This window comes from Perca fluviatilis, chromosome 13, assembly GCF_010015445.1.
Source record: "Perca fluviatilis chromosome 13, GENO_Pfluv_1.0, whole genome shotgun sequence".
NCBI lineage: Eukaryota > Metazoa > Chordata > Actinopteri > Perciformes > Percidae > Perca > Perca fluviatilis.
The window spans coordinates 34,098,566-34,110,571 of NC_053124.1; the positions used below are offsets into that span (position 1 = coordinate 34,098,566).

Consider the following 12,006-nt stretch of genomic DNA (forward strand, 5'->3'; position numbering starts at 1 on the left):
CCGGAGCGTCCCGCTGGACCGGACCAGACGGGTGAAACAGAAGTCGACTTCTCTGGTATCACTGATTGATTTTACTTGAATCGGTCCTCGGTAGTAGTGGCCTACTCCGGTTGGTACCTTACAAAGTACTGAGTTTAACCCTACCCTAAACCCATAAAACTTCTCTCTGTTTCTTTCCATCCCTATCGCCTTTACATACTTCCTTTCTTATGTATTCTTTCCTTCCTTCCCTCTTCTTTCCATCCTTCCTTCTCTGCATGTCTTTCTTTCCCCTACCTCCTTTACATACTTTTTTAGAACGTCGTCTTTCCTCCTTTTTCTTTTTCCATTCTTCCTAATTCATCCTTCCCTCCTTACATACTTACTTAAAAAGTTTAAAGTAGAGCTGCAAAGATTATGGATAAACTATTAAAATAATCAATTAATTTGTTTGTGTTTTTTAATGAAAAACAGTAACATTTCTCTGTCTGCTTGTTAAATATGAATATTTTCTAGTTTCTACACTCCCCTTTGACAGTAAACTGAATCCTTCCTTCCTTCACTCCCTTTCTTTCCTTCCCTACCTCCTTTACATACTTTCTTTCTTACGTCTTCTTTCTGTCCCTCCCTCCTTAACTTCAAACCTCTTTCCCTATACTTCCTTTTTTTCTTCCCTCCTTACATACTTAAAAAGTTAAAGTAGAGCTGCAACGATTAACCCTCCTATTGTCCTCGGGTCAAATTTAACCCGTTTTTGTGTTTCTTTCAACCAAATTGTCAAAATAAATAACATAGATGGTTCCATACAACACGCTTCACAAGTAAAATAAATGATCAGTTCACTGCTTTCATTGAATTTTTGTGTTTTATTGAATTTTATAGCATTTGAAAAAAATAAATGAAACAACGTTGAAAAAAGTGACAAAATTGTTGGGGGAAAAAAAACGTTGCATGGTCGACAGGAAGACAACACAAGGGTTAATCGTTTAGTCAACGAATTCAGTACCCAGCCTTGAGAAAAACTCTATTCTTTATGTCTTCTGCATCCCTTCAGACCCTGTGCAGGCGTCCTCCTGGATCAAACTCTGCCCTGATGATCCAATCCGGAGTGTCCCGCTGGACCAGACAGGCCAGACGGGTGAAACAGATGCCGGCTTCTCCGCCATTCGGATCAAAACAGAAGTCGGCAGCGAGGACTGCAGAGTTTCTGAACCAACAAGCGACTTTGATCCAGCCGGCGGCTCAGAAGCAGCGAGCGATGGCCGACAACGCGCCCAGTCATCTAACACGGAAGACAGCGGAGATTGGGGAGAGGCGACGGGACTTTGGAGACCGGAGGAGACGAAAGAACCACGGGGACAAAGTTCATCTCCGGACGGGACGGCGCGGATCTCTGCCGATCCGTCAGATCCGTCACGCCACGCTCAGCCGGCGTTTAGCTGCAAAGTTTGCGGAGAGTAATTCAAGAGGAGAGCACCCGAGAGACTGCGGCCTGTGCGGGAAGCTTCTGGAGCTCCACCTGCACATTGATTATACCTCAATTGGTCCTCGGTAGTACTGGCCTACTCCGGTACCCAACCCTACCCTAAACCCAACGATGATGTTGGCTTTTCTGTGATAAGAATATTTCCCAAATCTTACCCAAGGTCTCGTTTACATTCATCATTTCAAGAGTCTTATGTCTGGATTAATTCCACATGGAACACTTTTGTAAACACCTTGCCACATACTGTACATGTTAGACACGTCACTAATCTGATTGCAGTCAGTCAGTTTTCCAGAGCTGCATCCAAATCAGAGTCAGTACTACTCCAGTCCAGATGGTGGTGGTAATGCATCTGAAGCTGTAACTGACAAAAAGAGCCACAAGAGAAACATTTTTAGGTTCAGTTAGAAGAACAACACTTCAGCTAAAGGCCATTAACACACAAATGCATAAACTATTACACATGGATGACTTGCAACATTGGTCAGTCATATCTTTATCTTTTTTCTGTGCTCATCTACTCTGTTTTGCATCTATGATCTGCTCTCTGTGTGTTAGTAGCTGTGCATGTAGCAGAGCTTATTCTTTATTCTATCCAGCTGAACTTCAGGTAATTATCACAGACCCTGGTTGTATGTCCATAAAGAAGAAGATCTATCATGTGTTTTGTTCGTTTCACTCAAACAATATAATTCACACCTATATTTCATTTCCTCTAAAATAATTGTCAAGGCCAACAACAGTTGCTGTGTTAGATGTGTGAATGCAGCTATGCACAGATAAGTTTATTTCCTCAATTTTACAGTCAGGAAGAAACAACTTTACTTTAAGACACTTTTATAAAGTTTACCTGAAGAGTTTCTTAATTCCAATTCCCAAATGACTGAATGCCTAAATGTAAGCGTATTTTAAGTGAAGTGGGACTTTTCGTCTTACAGTAACAAATGTATTAGGGTGGGCATCCGATTGAATTGAACTCTTAAATGCACAGTCTATTACAAACAAATCCTGCCTCATTCATGACCATATCCTGGATAAATGTCTGGATTATATGTGCATTACAGAGACCTGGCACCAACCAAATACCTTTTCTTCTTTAAATGAGAGCTGTCCCCAAGGATATAGCTACCTACAGAAAGCTCGTAGCACAGGGCGTGGTGGCGGCCTGTCAGTCATCCATCGCAGCGATCTGGAGCTATCTCTGCAACCATTACCTGAACTGTCTTCATTTGAATGCCTTGCATTTAAATGTAAGTCCCCTTCCCCTGTGCTGTTCCTCCTCATCTACCGACCACCAAAACCAAACCCATCATTTATCACTGAGATGTCAAATCTTCTTACAACTTTCTACACATCCTCCGCCGATGTTATAATTTTAGGTGATATGAATATCCATGTTGACACCCCTCCTGTGCGCTTTTTGCAGCTGAATTTCTTCAACTACTGGACTGTTTTAACTTAAAACAACTTGTTGATGTCCCCACACACACCAAGGGGCATACATTGGACCTGGTCATTACAAACTCTGCACCTCTCACCAACTTGCAGGTGTATGACCTAGGTGTGTCTGATCACAAGGCCATTTCTATGGATTTGCCATCCCCATCCAGCCTCTCCAAGCCTAAGCAAAATATCTGTTTCAGAAACCTAAAAACCATAAACCCAGAACTCTTGGCAGCAGATTTTCAGCATCTTTCCACACACTTTTCATCAGCCGACGAAGCAGTGGACTACTACAACAGTCATCTGAGCAGCCTCCTGGACCTCCATGCCCCTGTTAAAACAAGACCAGTCACCTTCACCCGCTCAGCACCCTGGTTCACAGATGGGCTTCGTAAGATGAAGGCAGCAGGACGGGTCCTTGAGCGGCGCTTCAGAGCCTCTGGCCTCACTGTCCACAAACAAATTTACCGGGAGCAACAACAAACATATGCACAGTCCCTCAAAGAGGCAAGGTCACAGTTTTACTCTGATGCAATCAGAAACAGCCCAGGAAATTCCAAGCAGCTTTTTCCACTATAAACCACATCGGACGGGAGGTGCAAAACATCATCAGGAAGATGAAATCCTCCACCTGTCCCCTGGACCCTCTCCCAACCTCCCTGGTAAAAACCCATATCACTGTCCTAAGTCCCCTGATCACCGCTGCTATTAACCATTCCCTCCAAACTGGCCACGTTCCCCCTGTCTTAAAAAAAGCCATTATCAGACCACTGCTCAAAAAATCCACTCTTGATCCAGAAGTCCTATCCAACTATAGGCCCATCTCCAATCTCCCTTTCATATCAAAAGTACTTGAGAAAGCAGTTGCCATCCACCTTCAGGATCACCTCAAACATAATAACCTCTTTGAAAAATTCCAGTCAGGCTTCCGCACTGCCCACAGCACAGAGCTGCCCTCGTCAGAGTCACAAATGACCTCATATCATCTGATGCTGGCGCTCCCTCTCTCCTCATACTCCTGGACCTTTCTGCTGCATTTGATACTGTTGACCATGACATTCTTTTAAACCGGCTACACCTCACCACTGGACTAAATGACACTGCTCTCAGCTGGTTCAAATCATACCTCACAAACCGGACAGAATACGTCTCCCTGGGCCACTCCAAATCAAATCCACACACAGTTACTTGCGGTGTCCCCCAGGGGTCAGTCCTTAGCCCCATCCTCTTCATTCTCTACCTCACCCCCCTTGGCCAAATCATCAACCGTCACAAAATTTCTTTCCACTGCTATGCCGATGACACACAGCTCTATGTAAATGCCACAACTGAAACCCCACAGTCACAGTCATCCCCATCAAATCTCACCACCTGTCTGGAGGAGATAAAGGTATGGATGGAGCACAACTTCCTTCAACTCAACAGCTCCAAAACCGAAGCCATCCTGGTTGGCACTCCTCACCAGACCAAATCATCATCCATAACCAGCATCACCTTTTCTGGCTCCAACATCCCCCTCTCATCAATAGTCACAAATCTTGGTGTAAAAATTGACTCCCAACTCACTTTTGAAGCCCATATAAATCACCTATGCAAGACTTCCTTCTACCACCTCCGTAACATCTCCAAACTTCGCCCCATTCTCTCCATCTCAGATGCCGAAAAGCTGGTTCATGCCTTTGTCTCCTCCAGACTGGACTACTGTAACGCACTGCTCATTGGGATTCCTGGAAAGAGCCTGCAGAGGCTTCAGTACATACAAAACTCTGCAGCTAGGATCCTGATGAGAGTGCGGAAACATGAGCACATTACCCCCGTTCTCCACTCACTCCACTGGCTTCCCGTCTCCACCAGGATTGAATACAAGGTTTCCCTCCTCACACATCAATGCATCCATGGACATGCCCCTCCCTACCTCAAAGAACTCATCAACCCTCAAAACACTACACGCTCCCTCCGCTCCACTCACTCAAACCTGCTCCACATACCCAGAACCAGACTCAGGACTATGGGAGATAGGGCCTTCGGTGCTGCTGCCCCACGTCTGTGGAATGCCCTCCCTGACACCTTGAGGGCACCTCAACACATTGACTGTTTTAAAAAAGGCCTTAAGACATTTCTCTTTTGCAAAGCTTTTGGTCCCTTTTAGATGTTTTATTTTTATTTTTATTCTTGTATTTTAAACTACTTATTTTTATTTTTTTTTTTTTTTCTATCGTTTTTATCTCTAACCTGTAGCACTTTGAGATCTCTGATGAAAAGTGCATTATAAATTAAATGTATTATTATTATTATTATTAAAAAAACGAAAGCAGCATTTCCTGTTTTGAACTGCTGTGTGGGGTGTGACAGCCTTTAGCTAAGCTATGAATTAATGCTATTTATAAATGTTTCAGTTTTACACAAATGCATTTATAAATGGTTTCATAAAATAAATCCAAAGATTGGACAATGCAGTGTCCTTGCTGGAGTTAAGAAAACCACCGGACTGGAGTTATATATATATATATATAACATAAAACTATGTTTTTATTCAAATATATCAAAAAATGAGTAATACGGTTGTGTGTGTGTGTGTGTGTGTGTGTGTGTGTGTGTGTGTGTGTGTGTGTGTGTGTGTGTGTGTGTTTGTGTGTGTGTGGGTGGGTGGTATGTGCTGTTACTTCCTTAATATTCTTTACTTTCCAAGACACATTGACAGCAGCAGCATCAGTAGAGGATGTCACATTACTGAATATATATCTACCAAAGTTTTACAGCAGCATAGTGTCCGATCTACACAGCGCGGTAAGCAGTAAGTGAAGTTAAGTGCAGCTACAGTATTTCAAGATGTCGGGAGATATTTATGCCAATGCAGATATGTCAAAGAAGGTGAGATACAAAAGAAATGTGCTGGAAGACAAAGAAGAGTGGGATGAAAGGGAGGTGGAAATATACGCTATCAGAAATGATCACACTGATAATCAGTCAGCAGGAGCAGGTAAGTGAGAAATTATGAAAAATACATATCATAAATACTCATGCTGATCTGTTTGAATGTGGCTGTACCTTCAAGTCTTGTTGGACTGATGTGTAAACACTACGTTTGCTCTCAGTTTAGTTTGTTACTCTCAGCTGTCAAATCCCAAGTAAACTGCCGCACATCTATCTTTGTCTCTATAGATGTACATGTACAGTATGGAAACCTTGTGTTATGCAGCTCTTTCCTGTAGTTAGTTTAATTATGTTCTGCTAACAGTATCAGAGCTCTCTTGTTAAAGACTCATTTTCAAGTGTTGGGATGCATTTTTTATTAAGAAATTATACCCGATGTGTTTGGTTATTTTAACACTTAACTGACAAGTGTCATTGCTGAGATCTGAGGAAGCATTGACTCCGGTAAAGACATGAAACCACATGACAGGAAAGAGGGAAGTACAATGTGACGAAGTCTGTTGAATATCATTAGCAATGTAGAGCCAAATAAAGAGAGAAAGAGAGACTAGAGAGAGAGAGAGACTATAGAGAGAGAGGAAAGTCACTATAAGGCAGCTTTTTTATTGCGTCAGTTCTGCAATTCAATGGCCCATAACAACTCAACATTTCAGATGTGTTGATATTTGTTTTATTTTAGTGTAATAATTGGTATACCTAAGAGGTTTAATAATTTGTTCAAGTACGCTTTCACACCTATAGTTCATCAGACTCAACAGACACCAGGGGTGAGGTTGCAGCATTCTTGCATTTATTTATTTGGTTGGGTTTGCGTTCACACTGCACTTTGTCAAAAACACCAAACACTGTTAACAAATGTCACATGGTGGAAATAGTCGCTTCTCTTATTGGACCGAATATCTGAGTGAAACCTGCCGACACTTCTGGTCTCAGAAATAATGGAGCATCACCAAATTTAAAACATCTTGGGTTTCCTGGTTTTGCTTCAGTGTTGATGATGTCACACAGACTGATGATGTCACACAGACGACCAGTGATGTGTGCTCAGAACAGTTTATGGATCTGAATGTTATCATCCCTTAAATCATATATACGTCTATACATTGTGTGCAAGGTTGAAGCTGCAGGCTAGTAAATGCCCTGTTTGTGGTTTACTTCCTGTATTTGGGTCGGACCGCATTCTCACCTGAAGTGAACCTGAAGGGTCTGACCCATCCAACCACAGATCAAAGCAATGAAGCTGCTGAGTAAAAGTTTATTCTTACAGGGACATAATACAGTCCCTCCAGGATTTCGCGATGTTGCGATTGCAACAATTCACGCAAATTCAACCGATCACAGTGAATTTGGTGCGAGTCACAATTTTGACCAATCACCGCAACTTCACCGCAAATTTGACCCATAACCAGAGTTTCCTACGACTTCAAACAATCACAGCAATCCCACATACCAGACTTTGCGTCACTTTGCGACTCTGAGAGCCACTGACCAAGCAGGAGTGAGAACGGGTTAACGTAACACACACACGTCGCCAAATATATTTCCTTTTTCTGACATGAAGACGAGACGTGTGTGACTCGAACATCTCACATTTACCAACAAAATGTAAAGCGAAAGACATTTCAGACTGTCCTGCCAACCTGTATACATTTTAACATCAATGCACACTGTAATGTTTTTTACTCTAAAGTCGCTGAAAGCTGCTGCTGTTTCAATCCTGCTCTCTGCAGCGGGCGGGGCTGCTCAATTCCCCAGCGGCACGCGCACACACACAAACACACACGGTGGATGCAGGAAAAAACGGAGATGAGACATACAGAATGACCTTAATTGAGGACAGCTATGCTCGTTATTGTAAGTGCAATCATCAGTTAACTTCCAATAAGAACTTTATCAAAATATATGAATGTGTATCCCAGGCCAGGAGAGGAAATAAACTAACAATCTAAAGATCAACAAGCCACTGACACATATGTTCAAATTTGATTCATTATATAACTTTTTTGTTTTTTTTCACTCTCTCGCAACTTCATTGCAACAATAGTACAAAAAGGCATCGCAACTTTTATTGCAATTTTTTACAAAAGCTCCCGCAAAATCAGGCATTTCGGCCGCAACAATCTCAATAAAAGGCCACAAAATCCTGGAGGACTGATAATAGGAACTTTGATAACAAAGACTCATGTTGTTTCCCTGTAATGAACCTTGCTCTCTGTTTGCTTTGCCACTTTAGGACCAGACACTGAGAGGCATCCTCCAGCTGTCCAAAGGAAGACTTTCAGGGCTGCAGCACTCTTTCTGGCAGTGCTCTGCTTTCTGATGATGACTGGAATCATCCTCTTATTCGTATACTGTAAGTTAAAATACCCCTTACAACTACTGAGCCACAAATACTGAACCAATACTCCATGCTGTACTTAAATCACCTTCAGGCTCTGAATGAAAGGTTCCGGTTTTTACTGACATGCCATAAGTTGAAATAGTTATTATTTGCTGTATTCATTCCTAATGTTCATACCACCTGTTAAAGCGATCCCTTCCTAACACGATTCCAATGTAAGAAATAGGAGGGCAAAAACCAGTCTTCATTCTGTGTTAACATTAAGCTGAAATGTTATCAACACAACACTTGACTACCAGGACGTTTTCTTCATACCACCACTCAGCAAGGAAACACCGCCAGTGGAAACAGGAAGAGAGCAAATTGTACTAAAGACATATTCAGTTTGGGAAAGTCAGACTAATGAGACCTCATGCAAGCTTTGACTAATTTTTCCACACAGAAAAAGACTGTGGTTTTATGTCACAAATATTTGTATTTAGTTTGAAGCAGAATATTTGGTGTTGTTGGTCTTTTTTTAACTTTGTTGTTTTCATATTTATCTTTCAGTCATTTTGCTGCAGACCAGACACGAGGTGCTGCAGACCAGATACGACCAACTGAGCAACAACTACAGTCAGCTCCAGGGGGAAGTTTCAGGTAAGAAAGGTTTCAAATCACCATAACACACATGATCCAACTTCACACTGCATATTAAGCATAAATAATCTCATGATGTCTTACTTGTATATATTGCTGTTTATCACAAGACATCTCTGACAACTACAGTCAGTTACAGAGAAGTAACAAAACCATGAGTGTAAATCAGAGTCAGTTACATGATGAAGTAAAGCAGCTGAAGAACAGAATTAAAGATGAGAAAAGTTTAATCCAGTAAACTCCTGTATTATACACATTTACATCATAGAACTTGATTGTGTTGTTACCGTTGATTATTACTGTTTCATGCTGTTGAACTGTTTTGCTTATGATGTGAATATTTCTGTAAGAGACTTACAAACGAGATATAAAACCTGAATAAAAATTCAATTATTTACAGAGTAAACATCCTGAAAGGTAAACGTAACAGAGGAAAGAAAGATCTTTAACTAAATAGTTAAAACTCCAAGTCTTTTCACTTTGACACTGAATGATGAGAAATCTGTCTGTAAAATTTGTTGACATTAAGAGAAGTGCTGTCCTGATGGATGGACGACATTTGGACGCAGTTGTTACTTCAAATCTAAAGAGAAGAATACTTGGGATGGAAGCAGAGCTGACTGTCAGCAGATAGGAGCAGATCTGGTCGTCATAAACAACGAAGAGGAACAGGTGAGTGTGTTTGTTTCTGAGTGAGTGATTTTAGAGAAAAAGACATTTAATCGAAATATTTAAATATACATAATGTCAATTCGAAATCTTTCGAAAATGCCCTTAACGTGTTTATTTTCCTTTTTAAAATGCATTCTGATGAAATTAAATGTTAACTGTCTTATGAGCTTTAAACGTGTAGTTTCTCATGCTTTATCTGTTTCTCTGCTGAGTATACATGTCTTTCTTCACTTTCCTCCATTACTAATGTGGGTTTACTGTCATGCTGTTGGGTCCAGTCCTCAGTGTGTAGTGTACTGAGGGATCCCTCTTGTGTTTGTAGTGGCTGATGAAGTCACCAGATGACTTTACTACAACAGAAATGCTGAACTGTGAAGAGAGAAATTATTGTTTTCTCTCGTCAACTACTAGAAGTTTGTCTCTGAGCTGAATAAGGATGGAGAGTCCTGGATTGGTCTACGGAATATAGGGACATACTCATACTCAGAATGGAAATGGGTGGACGGATCACCACTGACCAAAACGTGAGACATTTTAAAGGTTTTTGGTTTCTGGTCACTGTTTGTCACTAAAATAATTATGTTTTACAATGAGTTGATTGGTTTCCCCAGAGAGAGGGGGAGAGAGAGAGACAGAGAGACTCAGAGAGAGAGGGACAGAGAGAGAGAGAGAGAGGGATAGTGAGAGACAGAGAGAGAGAGAGGGAGAGTAAGAGAGAGGGAGAGAGAGACACACAGAGAGAGAGGGACAGAGAGATTGAGATAGAGAAGGACAGAGAGAGAGACAGACAGAGAGACAGAGAATGAGAGAGAGAGAGGGACAGAGAGACAGAGAGAGAGAGAGAGAGACAGAAGTGGGATGATGGAGAGAGAGCGAGACAGACAGAGAAAGAGAGACAGAGAGAGAGACAGAGATAGAGGGACAGAGAGGGACAGAGAGAGAGAGAGCCATAGAGAGGGAGAGAGAGAGACAGAAATGGGATGATGGAGAGAGAAAGAGACAGAGAGAGACAAGAAAGAGGGGAATAGTGAGAGAGAGACAGAGAGAGAGGGACAGAGAGAGAGAGAAAGAGGGAGAGAAATAGAGACAGAGAGAGAGAGACGCAGAGAGGGTGACAGAGAGAGAGAGAGAGAAAGAGGAGAGAGAGAGAGGGAGGAAGAGATATAGAGACAATAGTAGTAGTAGTATTAGGAGTAGTATATGGAGTATTAGTAGTAGTATTAGCAGTAGTATTAGGAGTAGTAGTGGTATTAGTAGGAGTAGTAGTAGTAGTAGTAGTATTAGGAGTATTGGTAGTAGTATTAGTAGTAGCATTAGTAGTACGTATTAAGAAGAAACTGGAGAGATGGGGTGCAGAGTCAGCTTTGAAACCGTTTTGTGTCAACTGAGGTGCTGCAACAAAACGTCCCCCAGCACCTAAACCATGAAGATTTAATACTTGTAAAACATGTCAGAGATTAAAAGCTTCTGTAGTTTAATGTGTGTGACTCAATCACAATGTAAAGTCTATGGGACAGGCTGCTGATCTCATGAAAAGAGACAGTAGGGGCAGAAAACAACGAAAGGATGCCATCTTGGTGTTAGATATTAATAAACACATTTTTTGGGGATGATTTCTGTAAATAAAACCCTTAAATGACTGAAAACAGAGATATGGGAGAACTGACAGGTTTCAAGTTTCTTTTATTATCAGTCAAAGAAAACATTGATTTACAAAACTGAATCTTAAACAAGTTATTAAAATAATGATATTAATTGCAGATGATATAAATATTTAAAGTGAAATGCAAACGTTTACTTCAAATTAATAACAATCAGGTGTTTCAGCTGTTTGATAAAAGAACATTTTATTTGTCTGACAGGTTCTGGGCAGCAGGACTGACTCGCAATGATGATCACCTGTTCGCTGCTTCATGCTGCGATCAACAAAAAAGGAACAATGTACATAAGGTAGAATAGCAGAAAAGATTTTCTTCGAACTCTTTGATGACAGCGGAGTGTGTAGTGTTGAGATCAGCTTTGTCAAATCAGACCAATTCTTTAACATTTGCTCAGCTGTTTATTCTGTGTTGCTAAATAACCTGGATTACAGAGATATTGTTCCTCTGCCCTTCATAGTGCACAATCTGGTTAGAAGTCATGTGTACTTACTCTGTAGTCCTACAGGATTATTATATTAAAAGCTAATAAAAACATGGATTAGCAGGTTGCCTTTACCTTGATTTATGTAATTGATTACATCATTTGTAATCAGTTAGAAGTTGTTCCTGTGTTTCCTTTGATAAACCTGCAGTCAGCTGCTAATTTCCAGCTGCCAGAGAGAAGCTTCACCATGAGATGGGAACATGCATTAAGGTTCATGTTATATCACGTGACCAGAGTTCATGTCCTGTAACTAGGGCTGGCTACCGTTCATATTTTAAACAGTACCTGGAATTCAGTGTCTGGGGCAAAGGTTGCTTTTTCCTGTACTTCGCCTTTGTAATAACAAAAAATAATTTCAGTTGTAAAA

At 41.2% G+C, this 12,006-nt stretch overlaps 1 protein-coding gene across 1 annotated transcript in view; it reads left to right on the top strand.

Moving 5' to 3' along the window:
• LOC120570950 (CD209 antigen-like protein E) overlaps positions 1-11,453 on the top strand; it is an 83,351-nt gene extending 71,898 nt beyond the window's left edge. Inside the window, exons 2-6 of the mRNA XM_039819637.1 lie at positions 8,076-8,195; positions 8,733-8,822; positions 9,352-9,494; positions 9,906-10,018; positions 11,357-11,453. Of these exons, the coding sequence (XP_039675571.1) occupies positions 8,076-8,195; positions 8,733-8,822; positions 9,352-9,494; positions 9,906-10,018; positions 11,357-11,453 (563 nt within the window). The remainder of the gene's footprint in view (positions 1-8,075; positions 8,196-8,732; positions 8,823-9,351; positions 9,495-9,905; positions 10,019-11,356) is intronic.
• The last annotated feature ends 553 nt before the right edge of the window (positions 11,454-12,006 follow it).